Raw genomic sequence first — 24,028 nt, forward strand, 5'->3', positions numbered from 1 at the left:
TTTATACCGTTAAACTATGAATATGAACAACAAGCTGCGAGCCTATACCAGTAATATAGTATAGAATGATTATGTTTTTGACTAACTGGATTATGAAGTGTATTAGTTATAAAATATTACACTCAATGTTTTTTTTTTATTGAAATTAAAGTAGAGTTGCTTAATAAATAATTCAACCTTAGGATTCAGAATATGTGACGTGCGGCTCATTTGTCTTTTATATTTTACCCTTAGATATCCTTACTAATATTATAAGTGCAGAAGTAAGTTTGTTTATTTATTACACTTCACTTACTATCGAAGCCGCGACTGGAAACTGCTATTATATATTTGTATTTTGAGTAATCACATTAGATACGAATGAAATCATCCGTAATTAATTGGATATCCGAAATTCTTTAGGTAACTTATCTCGGAGTTGCAAGTATACATTTACCATGAACTGCCTCATTAGCTGCTGTAATGCGAGGCGATATTATTTATATATTACATAATCATCTGCTTGAAATATCATAAGAAATTATACAATAATATACACTTGAAAGTCCTATAAATATACATACAACACATAAGCACTATTTGAAATTTGTATGCATTATTTTTTTTCTATTGCATAGGTAGGCGGATGAGCTTATGGGCCACTTGGTGGTAAGTGGTCACCAACGCCCATAGACATTGGCATTGTAAGAAATGTTAACTATCGCTTACATTGCCAATGTGCCACCAACATATCACCAGGTATGCTTTTCGTTCTTTCTCTTTTCCTATAGGCCAGAGAGAGACCGATATACTCTTTATATATCTATCTAGCATTCATCTAATATGGATGATTAGAGATTTTTAATCGAACATATTGTAATTTTCAAAATAAGTAATATAAATAATAATCATAATATTATTTTCCTTTATGTTCCAAGGTTCTTATCTTGAATAGGATAAAAATACGTGATATAACTCAGAGATACCCACAGCATTAGTGGAGTGCGCCGCAATTTTTCCCATAAAATATTCATTGTGTGCGATCCTACGATGGAGTAACTACGCGACCGCAGAATAAAACTGTTGTAGAAATGGTATTATTCACATGAATAAAATAAGATTTTTTAAAAGAATTAAAATACCACATGGTTCTTAGGTCACTAACAAAAGAAAATTATTTCTAAAATATAAATAAATCTTTTAGCAAGAAATCAAAATCCACAGAAGCGATACAGCTTCATTACGACGACGTCTTAAGTTGAGTGGTCCTTACCGGATTTTGTACAGGCAATGCTTGGTTATAAATTTACATATGTCAACACTATACTATCTAAACTCTCCTGTATGTGTTTATTTGATCCATACTCATACCATTTCTACGAAACTCCTATTGTGACGCGTCGTCGGTGGCTCGCAATATTTTCACCCTCATTTGTATAATGCTCTATATCTTTAAATGAAGTGAATATTATTATTTTTATTTCATTTATCAAACATTTTCTGGAGCAACAAAATGGTACTTTATTTAATATATGAAACTCATTTTCATCACTTCTAGTTTCTTGTTTTTAAACTATATGTTATATTTTTTTGTTTTTCTATCCATTTATAATTTATTTTAACTATAAATATTATATGTCGTATAGTTTATAAACTAAGTCTCGTTGAAATATTAAGTGCCTTATTAAAATGAAAGCATAAACAAACATGATAATTCGATGTATTTGTCATTTATCCATTAAGTGTAATAATTATTATTCAAAATTGCATTTCACTTTCTGACACTTAACAAAAGTTTTCGGAGATGAGTTTTAAATGTAATGTAACAGAACAGCTCTAGGTAGCCTATTTGCCTGTCTGCTTTTTTAAATAAAAAAGGTCGGGCATGGCGTTTGAACATGTCTATGAAACTGTTTTATGGATTCATTCAGATTTTTATGTATTATTCAAATCCCATTCTATAAACGTCAAGACAATTTAACCATAAATCCTAGATTCGAAAAACTAAAACGAGCTCGTAATGTCGTATAGAATGCATTGAAAGCTTAAACGCGATTGGACAGTTTTGGTAAAGGCCTTCCTTTATATTTATTGCCATCATTTTCCCAAACAATGCTGAATTTTACAAACTACATTTACAGTCGCTTAAAGCCTTTCAGTACTTTATCGCAATTGAATAGAGTCTAATTTTGCATTGAATACAATTTTAATTCGACAAATTGCTCGGTATTTTCCTGGCTGGTTGCCATGTAGTTCCTACCAAAAAAAATCGTCTAGTCATGTATAAAAGGTGTAAGAGAAATGTTCAAATTCAAAACTTCGATAGCGTACATAAGTTTCAGACACTATCATAATTTTATTCCAGAACTATTGGCGACAGATTTAATTTTTAAAATTCCAAACAAAATATTCTATTCAAGCATTTTCATTGACAAAAATTATTTTCAATCACCAACTGTTTTTAAAAATAGGATTAAATTTAAAAACGAATAAAGAGAACTTATTTAACATCTATATTCCCGCGCGTTTAAATAGTCGTTCTATTAATTATTTTATCGCAACGTAAAATACAACCCGATGTCTTTATTACAATAATTATCAAGAATATTATTTAAACGACAAGCAACTTTAAAATACCCTAGCTTAAAGCGATTAATTTATTTTTACCTGTTAGTTATATTAAAGCCGAAATGACCTAGTGGTTAGAACGCGTGAATCTTAACCGATGATCGTGGGTAAGCCCCACTGAATTCTCATCTGCTTAATTTGTGATTAAAATTCACCTCGCGCTTTACGGTGAAGGAAAACATCGTGTGTCTAATTTTACTGAAATTCTGCCATATGTGTATTCCACCGACCCGCATTGGAGCATGTGTAATAAGCTCCAAACCTTCTTCTCAAAAAGGGAGAGGAGGCCTTATCCCAGCAGTGGGACATTCACAGGCTATTACTATGTTTCTATGGTAGTTATATAATTCATATTTTTTACTGTTTTGACACAGTGACATTTGTGTAACGAGTTTTCTACAGTCTGTCAATTAGGTTTTGCCGTTTATTTACCTTTGTAATAAAGGTAGTTATGAAATCTAAGACTGAATAAATGAATACTGATTCGAATTTTGGCTAGATTTCAAATTTCAAAATTCGAATAGAAAGCGAATTTAACAGCTGGCTGATTTTTTCCGCAATAACTCACTTTTAACGTGCCCCGAAGAATAATCGCGGAATTCAAATCACGAACGTAAAAAAAATTGTGGTATCATTTAGAAGGGTTAAGGTGGAATGTATTAGCAACATTATATAAAGCAGGGATTTTTATAAACATGTGTAAATATCTGTTTCTACTCGCTTATCCACTTAAATTAAGAAGTAGTATTTTTACAAGTTCAAAATAAATGACAAACGTTCATTATGTTATGCGCTTGATTCAATTGCACCCATCCATCAATCCATAGTCCATAGCTCCAAAGCAGCGTGCCTACATCTGAAGAACAGCTACAGGTTATATAGTCCCTTCTATTACGGAAAAGTAGGCGCCATGACGGCCTACGTCATCGACATCACATTTATTTGCACTAAGTGTTATTTTCTACTGGTGATAGGACTTTATGCAAACTAGTCTGGGTAAGCACCACCCACTCACCAGATGTTCTACCGCAAAACAGCAGTATTTGGTATTGTTGTGTTCCGGTTTGAAGGGTGAGTGAGCCAGTATAATTACAGGCACAAGGGACATAACATACAAGCCAATACTAAACAACATTTATCAGTTTTTATGATAAAAATTATTAGAAGTCGTCTAGCCATTCGAGACATTACAACAAACAAACAAACTTTCTTATTATGATATCGGTAAGATGAAATTAAAATGAAATTAATGTCGCATTGCCAAGTTTTTCAATGCTATTGTATATACATTACCCAATGAATAATAAAAACAATAATAAGTTTCCATACACAAATATTGAAAAATAAAATTGAGCAACAAGTAACTAAGTCACGGTTTCTCATATGTAAAGGTCTCATTCAACTTTCTCATTTTGTGCTAGCCCTCTCAAATTGTATAAAGGTCATCCCTATCACCAGGATGGTACCATAACAATGTAGTGACCATTTACCATCAGGTGGCTCACAGCCCGGCCGACTGTATTATAAAAAAACACTCCTTGTATTCCTCTGTTGTCCTTTTAAGTTTACACATTGTGATCAGGTGTTTTTAATGTTACAAAAACTATCTATACAATAAACACAACTTTACCTAAGATTTATTACGCTTGCAATCAGCATGCTAAGAATTTCTTCTCACCACAAAATATATGACGTAAGATTATTGTGTTATATTAAAACTGACGACATAATATAAGACAGGTTGAAGTCACTTTCGTTTCTTACTCGCTTAGCGATATTGTGCTGTAAGGTCATCAAATTAAGTTAATTAAGTTTAGCTCCGACTTTAAACACAGTAATAAGTTGTCATGTCAATATAAAATATATTTTTATCATTTATAAGTATTAAAATACAAAAGATTAATTAAAAATACCTTACAATAAAAAATAAATACAGCCTCTTAAGTACATAGAGAAGTGCTACTTGGCTTAAAATCTTCGTAAATAATTAGACAAAATTGTACAGAAATCATCGAAAAATTAACTATATAGAAGTTAAACTCTTTTATATATTTATCCAATATGAGAATGGCAAGGTAGATCATATACTCTGCATTGAAACTGCACGTATTTAGGATGTTATGTGGATGTTTTTAAATAATAATAATTATAGCTGAGTAGCAACAGTAAGCACCAAATTGGCATCTCAGTTCGATATTAAGGATACCTAATCGGTGGTTTTCAGTAGCTACCATATTATGACAACAGTCATATTAGCCGTGACGGTTATATAGGATTTTCAGAATAATATAGAAGAAAATGGAAATATAACTAATATAAATATGTATACATATTTATTTATTTATATACCTACACAGAATAACTACTAATATTAACTTCACAAAAGTTGTCAGACAAATACACAAACATTTATATATTATGATAATACGAGAAAGCAAGTATATAAAAAGCAAAAAAATGGTGTAAGTTATTTTATCAGAAATCGAAGCACCAAAAAGACCAAACAAACATTTATGTGTATATGTAAACAGAACACACCTTTCTTTTTTCTTCGGATTGATTCTATCAATTCGTAACATAAATATTTGATAGAAAAATCCGAAAATAATAAAGATAGTTCAAAATACCCGTCGACTTATTCATGGTCGAAAGAACATTCTATCAAATGTCAAGAGTCGGCCTTTCCAAGATTGTTTTCAGTGTATTCATCGACCCGTGAAATCAACGACATAGAGCCATAAACATCGCTTTGAAATTGCAAGATTTCTATCTTCACTGTATCACGTCTGTACCATGTTTTATTCCGAGTTGAGAAATTTGTAGTCTTGTGACGTCTCAAGCCCGGATGAGGAATTAGATGACGATACGATACGTTACACTCGCCGATAATATGAATAATATGCGAGGAAAGAAGAGAGATTATTGAGAACTTTGAAAATAGAAGCCTTTATATTTATTTTAGAAATAACTTAGTGCTTATTAACTGAAAGCTTTTTTATATTATACCTGATGGTAAGTAGTCACTGACGCCCATAGACATCTTCATTATAATAAATGTTAACCATCGCTTACATCGCCAATGCGCCACCAACCCCGATAACTAAAATGTTATGTCCCTTGTGCCTGTAATTACACTGGCTCACTCCGGAACACAACAATACCAAGTACTGCTGTTTTGCGGTAGAATATCTGATGAGTGCGTGGTACCTACCCAGACGAACTTACACAAAGCTCTACCACCAGTACACCACTATTGATTAGTACTACTATTGATTCTTCGGCAAAGAACTCCGATTTTTTGTTTATTCATTCTGTGTTTATAATTCATCTCGTGCTTACATTCAAGAAATAACCTGGTATAAGATATTTACCATTTAACGGTTTCATATAAAAATTTTGTTTCAGTCAACACTGGGGTTCAACTTTTTAGAAACTTATGACTATTTCACCATAACTCAAAGTAATCGGGACGACGTCGGGTATACGGGCCATCTAATGTCAAATGTCACTATCGCTCATATACACTGGTGAGAAGTATACACTACTCCTGGCAATGGCATCTATGCGCTGGCAACCATTTAATCAATCATCAGTCATTAGCAATCGTAACTTCTTCATGTCATCGATCCGCCTGGCTGGAGCAATGGGTCTAAGAATTTATATACATTAAGCATAATATGTTTGTTTAACCCAGTGTCTTAAGTTGTCGAAACCAACAACTTTTTTTGGGCGATGTTATAATTATTTATCTAGAAAAAAAAGGTAAATTTTACGCAAGAAGCAACAAATCCTTAATATTACAATAATATACACAACTGAGAACCTAAACAATAATTATAAATAAAAAATATACCCAAAAACATGATGATTTGTGCTAGCAGTCTTAACTAGATAGTATATTATTACCTGCTTGATGGTAGGGCTGTATGCCAACACGTCAGGGACTCTTACTAGGTCACATGCTCATAAATTATTCTACCTCCAAATTACAATATTGCTGTGTTTTATTTGGTGATTGCGTTAGTGTGTTTCAGGCACAAAGGGACATATCAATTCTTATTTATCACCAATGCCAATATCCTATATATATCAGTTCGATAATTTTGTTTTATATTTAATCGTAACATATCGTACCTTCATATTGTAATTTGACTTCCTCGTTGGTCTAGTGACTTGATGTAAGGCCGCAGACCCGGAGGTCCTGGGTTCAATTCCCAGGTCGGGCCAATAAAAAGTTATTGGGTTTTTCTGTCAGAAAATTCTCAGTAGCAGCCCGGAGTCTGGAAGTTGGAAGTGTGTACACTCCCGTGCTTCGGAAAGCGCGTAAAGCCGTTGGTCCTGCGCCTGAACTCTTTCCGGTCGTGTCAGATTGCCGTCCCATCGGATTATGAGAGTTACGGAATAGAGAGTGCACCTGTGTTTGCGCGCATACTTCTGCCCTATAATATCTCCTGCGCAGTTGGCTAATCTCTACTGAGATTAGCCGCCGTGACCGAAATCGGTCTGGAGGACATTATTATTATTATTGTATTTTGGTTGTAATAAGGCAAATACGGCAATCATAAGCTATCACTGTTTTTGATAGATATAAATAATACTTAAAAAAGTAATGACGACAAAAACTTGTTTTGCAAAGATTTATTATACATCTGAGAAGACAATATGTATATATGACTTGTTAGAAATATATCTGTATTCAAACAACTTATACAATATCCATTTCTAGCGCTGTTTCCTAATTGATAAATGTCCAACTTGTACGAGTAGACCTCTCAAATAGATTTCTCGAAGGATCTATCAATCGTGCGTCAATTACCAACTTAGACATCAGACGAGGTCGGTTCAGGTGAACTAAATATATCGTTAAGAGCTCTATATTTGGAACTTCGAATGAGAGAACAAGGGTGGTACAGGTACATTATTTATAAATACATTTACTTACAAAATAAAAAATTAAATTCTATGAATAATATATGTATACTGATTCGGTCGCCAATCCCTTCAGAACATAACCGTTAATATAGCGCTATTACATCAGGGCAGAAAAAATACTTATTGCATAAGAAAGCAGGAAGTATTAACCCTAACTAACCAATTAAAAAAATCGCTCTTGATATATTTACTTTTTAATACTGAAAGTCACGTGAAAATTAAAACTTTTGTAATCATATTAAATACAAAAAGTTCTTACGATATAAAATTTGTTTTAATAAAGTTTCATTGTAGCAAATCAAATTAATAACCCTATTTGGTCCTAATCAGTAACTTAACTTCAAATTTATTTCTTTCAAAGTGAAAGCGTATGTAATAGGTGAAATATTTCTGTTTGTGAATATAATGGAAAAATACACGCCATCGAGTTGAATGAGAAACACATTCGCTTGCTTTTAATCAATTAGCAAACAGCGAACGAAACAAAGGCAAAACCTAGTAATTATTCATGTAGCCAATTAATTAATAGGAAGTACTAGTTTGCGTGAAATTCAGGATGAAATGTAAAGAATAAGGTATATTTTAAATTAAACACTTTATAAACCATTACCGTTTTGAAATATTACTTACGTTTCAAAGTTTTTTATTAAATTGACAATGAACAAGTGACATACGAGGGGAACGCCAAAAGTCCAAGCTATGAAAGTGGAGTACTTACCTGTTACATAATTGGGAACTCATTACAAGTATATATATCACGTTTTAACCCTATTTTATATTTTTAACAAACAAGTCGATACAACTAATACTATAATACTGAGATCTGCATAATTCATAAAATGTGTGATGAAATGAAATGTTTATTTATGGTAGTCACTGTTTAGATAATGAAATCTATGTATGTTTACACAAAGCTGAGAATCAATTGGAGATGACCGGAGATTTGTGCATTATAAAGAAAATAATACTACAGTTACTACCGAAATGTATAACGAATAATGTCGAAAGGGGTGTTGCTATTGCATTAAAATGTACTATTTCTCAAGAGTTAGTTCATCTATAGTTTGCGATGGTTGCTTTCGATAAATACGGGTTCGAAACGCTTGTTCATCTACCATTTAGTCCAGATTTAGCCCCAAGTAGCTTTTATTCGGTTCCAAATAAGAAAAAAATTGTTAATGGAAAGAAAATATTCAGACAAGGAAACTACTTCGAACCATCGTGAGTGCAAATACAAAAAAATATTTTTCTAAAGGGTCAGGAAAGTTATTACCGCATTAAATGTATTGAAATAGAAGATACTTAAATTAAAACAGAAAAATAATTCTATTATTTTGTTTTATTCACAACCGTTTCGTTCTACGTAATTTACAAATAAAAATTATAAATTGTAACAAGAAACAGCACCCGAATGTCCCACAAGGCCTACATCTTTTCTGTTGCCAATGAATAGACCTGGAGCTTCTCCACCGAGCTGTTCTATTGCGAGATGGTGGACGCTTTTATTGTAGTATTAAATTTAATTAATTACAAACATAATTCTAGCACATAAAACTGAATGCGTGTCCAGTTTTAAACAAAGTCAAAAACGAACGCGTCTATCCACTTTGCGCTTACAAATCTGAAATAATCTCGGCTCCCTGTAACTAAATACCATATTGCCTTTATTATTTATCAAAGAGAATCTTAGAAATATTATAAAAACATTTACAAGAAATACATTGCCTTTAGTTTTGGGTTGCTGAAATTGTGTGTGTGTTGATGTTATAACGCAACCGGACCGAAAAACCATATGAATATGCTGTGTGAAGGATGCTATGTGCGATAAGAAAGTAACTGAGGATGTTTCGAGCGATGAAGAGAAGAAAATAATACTTTTAGATAAGAAAATAATAATAATAATGTGCTCAAATAAAATCAATATATTCTTTATTTAAAAAGACCCATTAGGCACTTTTGAATTGTCATCGTCGTCCGTTTCGAAATGTAGATTCTACCGAGAAAATCCGGCAAGAAGCTCAGTATACAATTAAAATTATTAATATTATTATTACAATTAATAATTATTGTATTGTAAGCATGTAAAACTTATATTATTACTAAACAATTGTTCATAAAAACTAGTAGTATTACTTGCTTACAGCCGTTGTTAGTATTCATTTAAAAAAATTAAGATTTTGTTTTATTGATTAAGTTTTGATACAACTTTGTTTTATTGATAAGTGTTCATATAAACGAAATTTCTTCAATAATTTCAATAATCTTTTAAGTGAGCGCACCTATCAATAAAGAGGAAATCAATAAGTGGCTCGGAAAGCAACGGGCGTTGTTATCGGGCACACACGAGACACGAAGGGTCTTTCTGCCACCAAGTCGAGAGTTATCTAAACATTCCCCTATAAGAATGTTAATAGTCCTAAACACAATAAACTGAGCCGGTCACGCGACCGTGGCACGCAGGACATGGTGTGTTTGTCCAATGTTGCCTTTCATACCTTCATACCTGTTTGTCCAAACATAACGTTAAATGAAAAATATATTTAATTCTATAGTTCTTGAAAAGTTTTTATATTTCATACTTTTAAAGTATATCTTATATATTAAAATGAGCATTTAAATTTATAGCATTAATTATTTATTTATTGCTATGATATAAAACATTATTTAATTGACGTGTTTTAGGAGGTTTAAAATTGGATGTTGTCAATACGGCAGCATTCGAACACGCTCAGAGAATTTTCAATTTTAAGCCGGCGGGAACATTAAAATAAAATAGCGATCGTTGGCAGGAGTCACGTAAGAACCATCCATCAGAGGAAAGGCTTTATGCCACGGTATTGACGCGGAGCGAATTTTTGAAAAATGTAAAAAAGGTCAGTCATGATGTCACGTAGTGTCCATTTATTTCGAGTTCGAATTCTTGAGGGGTTCTGGAGACGTCGCGTTATTTTGGGTTTCCGTTTTCAATGAACTCTGCGCTTTAAATTACTCCGCTACTCATTTTCTTTGTCGTATTTTAGCAGTTTACAACATTTTTCGGAAGTTCATTACCGTTTTTTTATAAATGACACGAATCACGCACAATTTCGGGAAATATAATTAATTCAAAGGGACTGAGAACAATTTTAGGAGTGTTTTAGAGGAATACTGATTTTTTTTATTATTTTTGGATTAAGCTGATAAGAAATTTAAAAACAAGCATACATTTATAATATCTAAGAGCTCTTTAATTTTCCGTGCTTTTTAATTATTTTCAATAGCTTTTGTGGTACAAAATATTTTTTGTCATAAACATAATTTTTTTTCTCATTTTAAAAGCAAAACAATAGATAGAGTTAAATTATCCAATGAGTAGTAAGATACTGACCAAAGCGCCTCTTCGAGTCTAATCTTATCTTTAATATATATTCTTTTTTGTTTTAGAACAACAAAATGCAGCGGTGGATCACCACACCGGGAGCGCAGGAAGCGGGAGGAGGAGTCTGTGTCAACAGGGTTCAGCGGTGCTTTGCATCGAACACCGCCACCTCCACCACCAGCCCTACTTCGACGACTTGGTGTGAAGGAGCCAACGGGTGTGGGCAAGGTTAGTACATTGAAGAAAGTAATATATTTATCGTATTATAAGTCGCGGCAATTTTTAAAACTACATATCCGGTACAGGGTACAACTCTAAGATAAACTAAGCATATGAAGTGTTGCCTGCCAGGGTTTAATCCCCCATTCTTCGGTTAAGAACGTGTTTACGAACCACTGGGCCATCTCAACTCATACTGAATAAGAATAAGAAAACATTTAACAATACTGCAGCGCCTCGATCTAAAAATATATGTTTTATCCTCTTTTATGTTGTGCAAAGTAGTAATTGGGTTAAAATATTTACTTTCATAATAAGTATACGCTTTTTCGAATCTACTGACATTTACCTTAATATTTAACGTAAATACGAGAAAACAAGTATTACACTTTTATCTTCCTTTTCTATCTGACCCATTTGCTTATGTACATAACTTAAAACAGGAAAAAAATAAAAAATAAAATAATAATATAGATATCTTTATATATATCTTTATATATATTATAATAAAAAATAAATATATATTATAGTTGAATTTATCTTGCGATTACCGATAAAATTACAACTGAATATGCAACAATTTGTATTTGTTTTATAAATTTAAACTATAAATAAAACGAAAATGATCAACGTTCGTGGCTTTTTAACGAAGGTTCAATGGTAAAAAACTGCGCCATAAATTCATTAATATTGAATAGAATAAGACGGACCACCAATTTGCGAACACAAGAAACGCGAACACTTCGAATATCCAACGCACTTTAAATGGCTCTTAGAATAAATTCGAGACATAATTCGCGCTAATGTTCTGGCGGAATGAAGTCGAGTCACGCTCCTCGATAGATAACGTTGATTGCGGTAAAAGGTAAACTGACCTAAGCTTAAGACATTATTTTTTTTGTTTGACATTAGTTTGCAGAATTTCGTAGTATTTTATTGTACATTTCGGGTAAAGCTACTTATCTGGGCCTTGATCGTATATCATTTATCAATTCTTCATTCGACATGACAATGCCTACTCGGGACCGAGTCTTATATTCATGTTGAATTATGCACCTCATATTATACTATCTTGCAGGATATTATGAAATAGGCAGACACATGGGAAAATGTGCCACGTAATGGTAAGTGGTCACCACAGCCCATAAACATAAGCATTGTAAGATTGTTCTTTTTTTTATAGAATAGGAAGGCGGACGAGCATATGGGGCACCTGATGGAGAGTGGTCACCAACGCCCATAGACATTGGCATTGTAAGAAATGCTAACCATCGTTTACATCACCAACCTTGGGAACTAAGATTTTATGTCCCTTGTGCCTGTAATTACACTGGCTCACTCACCCTTCAAACCGGAACACAACAATACCAAATACTGCTCTTTTGCGGTAGAATATCTGATGAGTGGGTGGAACCTACCCAGACGGGCTTGCACAAAACTCTACCACTAGTTAAAATGGGTTCATTCCTTACATTGCCAATGCGCCACCAACCTTGGGAAACAAGATATTATATCCCTTGTGCCTGTAATGATACACAAGAATCAATTTAATACCAAACCAAACCCATTCATCATCATTCATTCGTCACCAAACACATAACATATAATTGTTATTACTGGTTCATTCATTTGTTCAAAAAAAGAGCAATCATTCTTACATATATTTACCAATATTAATATAATATTATTTATTTATATTTTAGTAACTTAAGTGGAAAATCCCCCTTAAGCTCGGAGCTCACTAATTGGTAGCATTTAATGAGACAACTGATGATCTAGCGCTAATGAGGATCCTTAACGATGGAAACGCTTGAGATATTAATCTTTTATTAGCTTACTTTCCAAGTTAAAAAACTTTACTTTAAAAACATTTATTCTGAGATAATATATAAGAAAGTTAAACAAATTTCACGATGTAAGACTTATTTATCTCATTCGTAAGTAAAAACTAGCTTGAATGTGATTTAGTCTGCCTACACCATCAATTTTTTATTAGATCCTAAACATAATAGATTTTTTATAAAGCAACCGTCATAGTCATCAGGACTATTTACGTTATGTCAACCTACGAATAAAACTTTTTAAATATAATCATTATCTTAAACCATGAGTGACGTAAAAGCCAGCTAACGATTTTTTGTTAAAACACGCCCAAGAACCTTCAAATAAAGATATTTGTACATAATTTGGACACATAAATAATCGATTTAATTATAACAACTTCCAAAAATCAACTAAATAAAATAAAAATATCCTTAATAGATATACTACTGGATGTAGGCCTCCCCGCAATCGACGCTAGTCCAACCGATCCTGTCTCCTCTTCGTTCAGCTATCTTATTGAGATTATCTGTCCGTTTTGACAAGGCACGTCCCGTGCTGTTAAAATAATTATTCTGAAAACGATACATTTCTTTGCGCTTTAGCCTTTGCCTAATAATTAATTTAAAACAATAATAATAATACACAAGACGTACACGATTTTATTTATAATGAAAAACCTGCAACATTCTACATACTAAATATTAAGCAATATGCTTAAGAAATCAAAAACAAAATCCACTAAGTTCCTCGCCGAACATTCCGAGTCCTAGTTCCGACTAGATAGCTTCGCATTAAAAACATTGTTAAATGTCGAGAATACTTTAAGAGCCCATTCGAACGAAGCACACTTAGACTTTTTTATATTCAAAAAGAAATAAAAATTCTTCATTCAAGTACGCATTTACAAGCACTTTTGAAGTCATTTTACAAGATAATGCTTCCACCAGTTTAAAATGCAGATTCTACCAAAACTAACCGACATGAAACTAACTTGATCTCTCTTAGTCAATATTACAATCAGTCTTAAGTTCTTAGTTACTTAATTATATTATTACATGTATTTTTTTCTAATTTAGAACTCAGCTTCCTTCAGAAAACTTCTTACAGAAAAAAATATTTATTTAGATATTATATGATTTTCCTCGTTATTCCGGAATAAGGTATATTATATGTAGGGATGATAAATTGGCATTAATTGTGTAAGAGAAAATTTTTTCAAGCTTTACCAATTTCTTTTACGTATAGAAAATATTTGAAAACGAGCTTATTTTTCGTGACTTGGGAAATAATTTTGTTTATCAGGAAAAAAATCAATATAGAACAAGCCATCATTATTTTTTATCTTCTATATATATATAAAAGAAAAACTGACTAACTTACTTACATATCAACGCTCAGTCCCAACTAGTACACCATGAAAATTTGCATACGTTTACGCATAAATTTGCCTTTTACACAGTATTACAGGATTTTTGAAAATTTAACCCTTCCTTAAAAATGATTAATTTTAAAGAGCTTTGAAAATGGTATTGACGCGAGCGAAGTACCCAAATTAACTAATTTTATAACAAGCGATCTTTCGTATAAAAGTCTTTTATAAACACATATATACAGTTTTATTGTGTATCATACGAGGAAACCTTCAAATATAGAATGTGTAAGATTTCTCACAACTTTTTGTTCAATCGATTTATTGCTAGCCCGGATTTAAAACATATATATAATACAAGTCATAACAGATTCATTGAACACACTTAACCACATATTATGCAACTCACCCACCCTACTGGATCCTGTCGACTGAATTGAATAATGCTAAAATACTTCTTATTCTATTTTCAAATCCACGTTGGCGAGATCGCCAGTATGGAAAACATATTTATCGCTTCAGCGCTTTATTGAAAATGTTAGCTTCTATGCAAAATATCACATTTGCCACTGATACCCCTCCCATATTAAGGACAGGGTTACACGTGCAAAAAAGTTATCCAAACGACTATTAAAAACGACTACTAAAGTAAAAAATAAAATTGATCACTTTTCGAGTTATAACCCTCTAAAAATAGACGAATATAAAAATACCAACTAATAATTATGAATACATAATATAACATTACATTTTTAAATAAATATTTTTTTATAAATATATATAATTTAATCAATATATAAATTATTTAATGATACTCAATAAATTATAAAAGATCTCTCTAAAAAACTGGTCCACACTTCTGGTGACCCAAGAGCTGGCGCTTATTTAGCCCAAAGGCTGAGAGTTCCAGCGTCTTGAGTACAATGGCATAGGACAAACTTTTAGAGGGCGTGTTTTTATATAAATTTGTAATGCGTATTTTGTTTTTTTTTTTTTAATTTTAATTTTATATATTATAAAAATGACTGTGCAAAGCTTAAAATTAATAAAATAAAATAACATTTAATGAATTGACAAAAGATATATTGATTTCAAATAAAGTTTCAAATAAAAAAATTGAATGAAATATAAATAAGAATTTAATATTCGAACTCCAAAATATCTTCCTTCGATTTGACAATTGGCAACATTTTGTAATTGGTCTTTCGATGCTGGTTGTTCAATTATTGCTGATTTGATCGTCCAATTAAACGACCAAAGACCATGGCCTATTACACATTCGGAGCACGATCCGGCGTCCACTTTGTGATTAAATTCGCCTATAATCTTGTTACTCCTTTACGGACAGTCTTATTTATATTATGAACAATTATGTATCATTATATATTTATTCCTAGTTTTATTGTTTTATGATTAATTGTGTTGTATTTAAAAAAAACATATGATTTTTTAATTATTACAAGCATATTGAAAGATTCGCGAGCCGATTTATTAAATGATATACTTAACGACATCAGTCACGAGCAACGGTCAGTAGGTACTCATATAATCTATTTATTTATTTATAAAAAAATAAATAAATTTATAAATAAATAAATAAATAATCGCTTCATAAAAAAATGATAATAAATATTTATAAATAAATAAATAAATAAATAAATAAATAATCTATTATAAATGTAAGGTATAAAAAGAGTTCAACTAAACTATAAATATTAAAAAATATTTAAATTTCATAAAAGCATTTAAAACATTATATGATCGTGTTATAATATGACATCTCATAGTAAAATAATAAAGTATGTAATATCTAGACATGCGGCAGAGTTTCACTGACTGACATAAAGATCAAAAAACCTTACCCACTTCCAGATGAAACTTAAAGCATATGATTGTATAGTTAACATAACATTCCATGGTGTGAATAGTAAATTTATAAAACATATCTTTATAAAATACTAAATAATATTTTTAACGGGTTAAATTTTTATAGTAGAGCGCCTTTCCTGTACCGTAACACCCAGTCTGCCACGGTCCAAGCGACCGGACGCGCTCTGTGCATATACCGCTAACATCACGAGACAAGCCAACGAGCCAGGGAACCACATTGCACGATTTACTAACGTTGTATTTGGAACTAAAATCTAACTAAGCGCTTACGTCAGCTTGAACTCTAATCATGTATAAACAAAAATTCAAACTTAGACAAATTAGGACTAAGAAATATTACATTCATGTGATAAAAAAATATTTACATTTTTTTTTAAGTTAGATGATAGAAATTGACATTTACATTATTTAATTATATTATTCACGGAAATGTTGATTTCATTTCAACTACAATTCAAACCGGACACCTTTACTTTACAACAACAAGCATTTATAACTTAGATAAAATAAATCAAAAAGAATCATTTTCTAAGTAATCATTTAGTTCTGAACTTGCATCTCGTCGTTTCAGTGACCGGATAAGCTCTGTCCCAAGACCACTAATGTCATAAGGCAAACTAACGCACCAACGAACCATGTCTCAGGTTTCCCAAGCGGACAGCCTAGATACCTACGAATCTTTTATGTTATACGTAAAAAAATATTTTTACGTAGAACATAAAAGGAACATATATTAAATTAAATAATTAAAAAACTTATTTAACATTAAATAAGGTTTATTTTCCTTTATTAAAATATATAAGCCAATTACAGAATATATCCCAGAACTAGGCTAAGGTCTATCCTCTTGAGAAGAAGACTTGGAGCGAGTTGAATACACAAGTGGCGAAATTTCATCCAAGATTCGATAAACACACGACGTTTTCCTTTATCGCCTAGCATAAAATGACTGAAACACACACTGTCCTGTTTATTTCGATTAGCTCAAGTAATATTACACAGGCAAAGTATTAAACCTATTCTTGTTATAATTAAAACCAAATAAATTTTAATTATAACATTGTAATTAATGTTTCCGGTTCTATTAGGATAACGTATAATGCTCGACATTTGCTCGACTACTATCGAGTAGAATATACAAGTCTGCGTTAATTAAAAAAAAATAAGGTGTAAGTGAAAACTATTCATAACTACAATCTAAACTAATAATTATAACACTAACATTCTTCTTTATTTTGAATAAAGTCAACACTTTTTGTAATTAAGTTTCTAATTTAATTTAAATGTATCCTGAGCACTAACAGGCACTAAGCTCGCTGCAGAATTGTGTTCTTTATTTAATAATTTATGCGTGTTTGCAATTACGAGCGATGCAAACCGTCTCGTTAGGATATAGCTCAGTTCACACGCTATACTGAGCACATTTACGTTCCTTATGTAATACCTGAGCGACCGTGCGACTGGGCTCTAATAATCGGTTATAAAAAGTTGTTTTTTTAGGGAAGACGCCTATTAGATAAACTTAAAAAACAAAAGCTTATCTAAATATATGTACCAGAATTGCTTATTTAATTTTATAATATATGCGACTTAAAATATACAATAAGCTTTCATAAAAAAAAAACATAAGAAAAATAATTTATAAATTACAAGTAAATCCTTAATTATTTACACATAATTTAATCTAGTAAGACAAAGGCACAGTAAAATAATCACAAAACGCTTCACACACTGTCAATCCGCTGCCAAGCATGGAAGAAAACCTAAACTCTAATATATATATAAATACTTAAAATTTGTATGTATTTAACTACTGATTGCCTAAATAAATGAATAAGTCAGCAACTCAATTGATATAAACTAACCCAATTATTTATGCAAAATATTTGACACAGGGATTTGAACATTTTACATAAATAAATAATTCAATGAACATTGTTCGAATAGCCAATTAAAGTTCGAATAAAAATTTCACACAAAAACGTCCTAAATATTTAAAATAAAATAACAGGATTGTAAAATTTAAAAAAAAAATAGATCGGTTTGTATTTCGAAAACTTTAAAATAGCGATAGAAAATTTCTGCTTGAAAACTTCGCGTAGTTGTTTGTAACTGAGCCGAATTTGCAATTCAGAGAATCTATGGTCCTGATAAGAGGTACGCGAGTACAAATATGCGGCACACGGTGATGCGGTGGATCAAAATAAAAGCGAAGTAAACGATGTGGGTTATAAAATTTCTATAAATTTTTACAAAATAACTTGTTTTTCAATATCTTCCAAATGAATGGTAAAGGCTTCCATTCTTTTGAAGTGATTGAAACCCTAAATCTTTAGTTTAGATGCTTATTCTCACCCTCTCAGCTCAACAACTTAATAATTATTACTATTATTCTAGTTTTATTTATTATAACTATTCACGTGTCTGAAGATATGCTACCCTTATTGGAATAGTGTGGTGACATAAGCTTCTAAAACCTTCTTCCCGGGAGGAAAGGCGGAATATTTTTCGGCATTATTTTTGCAAACACTTAACTTTTAATGACTTTCTCATTATATAAGAATCATAGTTCAAATCATATTGTTAAAATTGAAAATCAAAATCTTTGTCAAAAATAGTCCTATATGAATCCAGTTTCCTTTTCTAAGTATCTGTAAATCTCATAACGTGTCAAAACAATCTCGCTCGTGTTATTAAACACTAATGCTATTTGGACATTTGAGGGGCCTCTGTGGACCCTTCAGTGATATAAGTAGCTTCAAGATCTATGAGACGTTCAGGTGGTTCTGTTGGACAGTATTTTTTGGAAATATATACCTTATGATAACGGACATAAGGTTGCATTCGAATTGTCTATTACGTTGGTCAATTACGATGATATATGATGACGTGATCTTCCTATATTTATTGTCTCCGCTTTGATAGCTTTATTTCAAGTTAGGTGAAATAATGTCCTATTCTTAAATAATATCATTTATGTTGTTTTATAAAAAGAGGTTTTTAATAATATTTAATGTTATAATAAAAATAATATGTTTCTAACTCATAAAGTTGTATAGAAGAGATTTTTTTATTTATTTTGTAAAATTTTAATTAAATTTGTGTTGTTTACTTTAAATATACAACTGACATTTGAAAATAGAATAATTAATAAGTCTCTCAACTCATACAAGTACTGTGGAGATTCGACAAACAAGTACGACAATAAGACAAACACAAATAATTCTACTATACTATTACTGAAAATACATATTTAAAGTCCTGATGAGAATGTTAAAAACTTATCTAAATAATAAATAAAAAAAAAAAAATAACAATACAAATATTATTATATTTTTGTTTTTTTACATGATATTTTACAATATTATAATCAAAATTATAGCATTTACAAAAGGCAATCCAAATTCCTCTTAAAATAAAAATAAAACAACGTCTGTACAATCACATTTAATATTAAAGACGAGCGAAAAAATACCTTTACCTCTAAAACACTTAAGAATAAATAAAAGAACACTTAAAGTACAGCTCAATGCGCCACTTCCCTGCTGTCAATTTGTATCGGCCAATGAGATCGTGGCCGCTGCCCGCGGGATTAAACTTCTTATTGATTCGACCCTTTTTTATTCAGACCCCGTCTAAGTTATAAGATATAACGAATTGCTAATAAATATTTCATACATGCTCATTTCTTAAAGGCCCTTGCCGGCCTAGCGGTATTGCAGATATCATGGACGGTGATAGTCACTTTCCACCAAGTAAGCCATCAGCCGTTTGCATTTACATAAAAGTTATATACGCACCAGTATAATCTCACTCAGAATTGACATAATAATTATACTTATATAACTTGTTTATTGCAATTCAGTATTTCAGATTAAATAAACTCTACGTGTTTATTTATCAGAGAGTTTGTATAAAATCATAATTAGAATTAACAATAACATCCAATTTAAGTAGAATCAAAGAATTAAATTAAATTAAATAAATAAATTAAAAAAGTCGAGATGGCCCAGTGGTTCGAACGCGTGAATCTTAACCGATGATCGTGGGTTCAAACCCGGGCAAGCACCACTGAACTTTCATGTGCTTAATTTGTGTTTATAATTCATCTCGTGCTTGACGGTGAAGGAAAACATCGTGAGGAAACCTGCATGTGTCTAATTTCATTGAAATCCTGCCACATGTGTATTCTACCAATCCGCATTGGAGCAGCGTGGTGGAATAAGCTCCAAACCTTCTCCTCAAAAGGGAGAGGAGGCCTTAGCCCAGCAGTGGGACATTAACAGGCTGTTAATATAAAAGAATTAAATTAATAAGATAAACTAAAATTAAGAAGATAAATAATTATAACGGCAACAAAGCCTCTTGTGCTGGAAAAAAAAACGTCATTTACAAAAAACTTAAAACTCAGTTATCATCGACAACACAATAAAAATAAATCTAAAAAAAACCTTAACAATTAAAAAAAATATATACACAATAAAAGAACAATTTAATAATAAAAAAAAACATATAATTTTATTTAAAGCAAAAAAACTGTAACTGAAACATACTTATTATCACTTAATATTCATGCGTTCGAACACTAATAGTAGGTATCTGGGCATCGGAGTTTCGCTCGGCTTTTTTTATATTTTGTTTTTTTTTTCCAGGAAACACACTCATAAACTTAAAAACAAAAGCAAAAACTATCTAAATAAAAAATAAATATTTAAATACACAAACATAAAACAATATTAATAAAAAATAAGATTAATTATTGTAATTAAATGTGGACTCAATTTTATCAGTTATATCTTCTATGTCTTATCTTTTTACTTCGTCGGTAAATTTTTCTTTGGACCAAACGAAGTCCCACATGTACAGATGATTTATACAGTAGCGGCTCTGCGTTATTGATACGGATTACATACCGTCTTCCTCCTTTGATGTGCACGTCCACGAAGGAAACATATCAATTTGCCTTGTTTTCGCATGTTATTTACGTGTTTCTCTTGGTAATGAAATCAGGAGAAGAAAAAAACGAAGAAATATGTGAAGCTTCGGTTTTTCTTTTGTGTCAGTTAGTTTGACATTGTTATAAATTGTGTTATCTTTTTGTTGATAGCTGCAGTAGAAAGGCACAACAGAGATACATTTGTATCACAGACAAATTGGAAAACAGTAGAAAAAAATCGTAGTATGTAAGTGTGTATTAGATGTAGCTTAGTATATATATCCTATAGCTGTAAGACGCACACTTACATACTACAAGTCTTTTAAAAAATTTAGTTTAAAGCAAGCTCGAGACCCATATGCTACTTTTTATACCTTAAGCCTCACCTCGGGCAGAAACTAGTATCTTAATAACATAATTGATAAGTAATATAAAACACTGTTGTGACAATACGTTTTATTTATTTATTTATTTATTTATTTATTTAACACTTTTTGCACAACATATACATAAAATGAGAGAAGTAGGAAACAATCAAAGAAAAAGAAAATAAAAAATGGTGCGCAAAGGCGGTCTTATCGCTTATAGCGATCTCTAACAGACAACCTTTGGTGAAAGAATTTTGTAAGAGAACAGGTAAGTGCATTTACATATAAAAAGGAGATACTAAATATTTAATAGACTACACATATCTACATCCCACTAACCACATATACATACATACATACACACACATCCACATATACATTCATACAAATATATATAATTATTATTTAGCATATACATATTATATACAATTATAGAGTATAAAATTATATATAGATAACGATAATACGTTGATACATTTGAAGGCCTTTCTCTATAAAATTAAAAAAAAAATAGTCTGTAATTGCTTCTGAAATAAATTTGATTAGTAAATTTTATTTGAAAACCAAGTTCCTACCAGATCTCAACCACCAGTCTAGCGTTACTTATACCCCTCTCATAACGTTCTAGATGATCCGAGAGTCCGTTGCAGCCAACTCCTCTCAATATTACGCACGACGGCGTGTCGGCTTCACTCACGCAACTGCATAGTGAACTATCAGCTACATGCATTTAATATTTACTTGTCTGGCGTGCATTGACCCGTGATTTTTTTTATTGCGGATATTTCTTCCCTATATACGACATCTTACTTTTATGTTATAAAGCTTATACATGTTGGACAAAATAAGACTCAAACATTCTACACTTTTAGAGAATGCCACTCAAATATCTTTGTCGGGTCTTTGTATACACATGTGCGATACATACATTTTCATCGGACATAAGCAGATTTTCTTATTTTTTTCGATATTTATCTCCACCGCCGAACAAAATTATTTATGAAATACACATATAAAACAGAGTTGTGCGGGTTTCAACCCGCTATCCCCGATAAGATTTCTAACCACGGCCATTTCGATTTACAAAAACTTTCTCATTTCTAAGTCAAACGCAACTATTACAAATTTTTTTATAGAATAGGAAGGCGGACGAGCGTATGGGCCCTAGGACCTGATGGTAAGTGGTCACCAAACGCCCTTGGACATTGGCATTGTAAGAAATGTCAACCATCGCTTACATTAGCCAATGCGCCACCAACCTTGGGAACTAAGATTTTATGTCCCTTGTGCCTATAATTACACTGGCTCACTCACCCTTCAAACTGGAACACAACAATAACAAGTACTGCTGTTTTGCGGTAGAATATCTGATGAGTGGGTGGTACCTACCCAGACGAGCTTGCACAAAGCTCTACCACCAGTAATTAACTGCATTAAGATCTATGTGTCAAAATCAAGTAACGGTTTTAATTACACTATATCTATAACACAAACCTAATGAATTTAGCTAATGTTGACAAGGAAGTGGATTAGATCAAGCGTCTTATAGTATTATGCCGTTTAATATGTTGGAATAGATCACATTAGCGTACAAGCTATGTTCATATTCCTTGTGGTCGTGGCAAGTACATCTTAAGATTACAAATAACAAATTCACATTGATTAATTTTATATATATATATATATAGTATATTGTCGAGATGGCCCAGTGGTAAGAACGCGTGAATCTTAACCGATGAACGTGGGTTCAAACCCGGGCAAGCATCTCTGAATTTACATGTGCTTAATTTCTGTTTATAATTCATCTCGTGCTTTTCGGTGAAGGAAAACATCGTGAGGAAACCTGCATGTGTCTAATTTCATCGAAATTCTGCCACATGTGTATTCTACCAACCCGCACTGGAGCAGCGTGGTGGAATAAGCTCCAAACCTTCTCCTCAAAAAAGGGAGAGGAGGCCTTAGCCCAGCAGTGGGACATTTACAGGCTGTTCTGTACTGTATAGTATATTTAGTCAATCTATATTTATTATTCGATAAAATGCTTACACAAATATAAATTTGAACAGCAAAAGTTGAAATCTTTTATTCAAAGTTACTGCACAGTTGATTAATAGGATTCAAGAAGTATAAAGCATATTTCAGTGAAAATAAAGTCACAAATGCTAATGAATATAAATGAGTACTCTTGATGTAAAAGTGATTGATAATGCTGCTATTACTATTTACTACTAGCTACTCGCTCCGGCTTGCCACGGGTAAGAAAAATCTTGATTTTTATGGTTCAGGGACCTTCCGATGCGTACGCAGAACAACTCACCACATTTTCATAAAAATCGAATCTATGCTTCAGGAATATATTATTACTATGTAATTATGTCCGTATACAGAATTTTAACAAAAAATAACAAGAATATCAACGAAATATGAGTGAACTTCCAACGATATAATCATCAAAATAACTGATAATTTACCAACAAACAGAAACTCTCTATTAAATCAAAAGTACTTCATATACAATTTCATTG

At 31.7% G+C, this 24,028-nt stretch overlaps 1 protein-coding gene across 2 annotated transcripts in view; it reads left to right on the forward strand.

Moving 5' to 3' along the window:
- Positions 1 to 24,028, forward strand: part of LOC126771226 (kinesin-like protein CG14535) — a 228,892-nt gene that overhangs the window by 163,976 nt on the left and 40,888 nt on the right. For both annotated transcript variants that reach the window (XM_050490987.1, XM_050490986.1), the window contains one exon: positions 10,963 to 11,125. Coding sequence is in view for 1 of the 2 variants with exons in the window: in XM_050490986.1 (XP_050346943.1) it covers positions 10,963 to 11,125 (163 nt within the window). In the remaining variant the exon portion in view is untranslated. The remainder of the gene's footprint in view (positions 1 to 10,962; positions 11,126 to 24,028) is intronic.

This window comes from Nymphalis io, chromosome 10 (assembly GCF_905147045.1).
Source record: "Nymphalis io chromosome 10, ilAglIoxx1.1, whole genome shotgun sequence".
In the NCBI taxonomy this organism is placed as follows: Eukaryota; Metazoa; Arthropoda; class Insecta; order Lepidoptera; family Nymphalidae; genus Nymphalis; species Nymphalis io.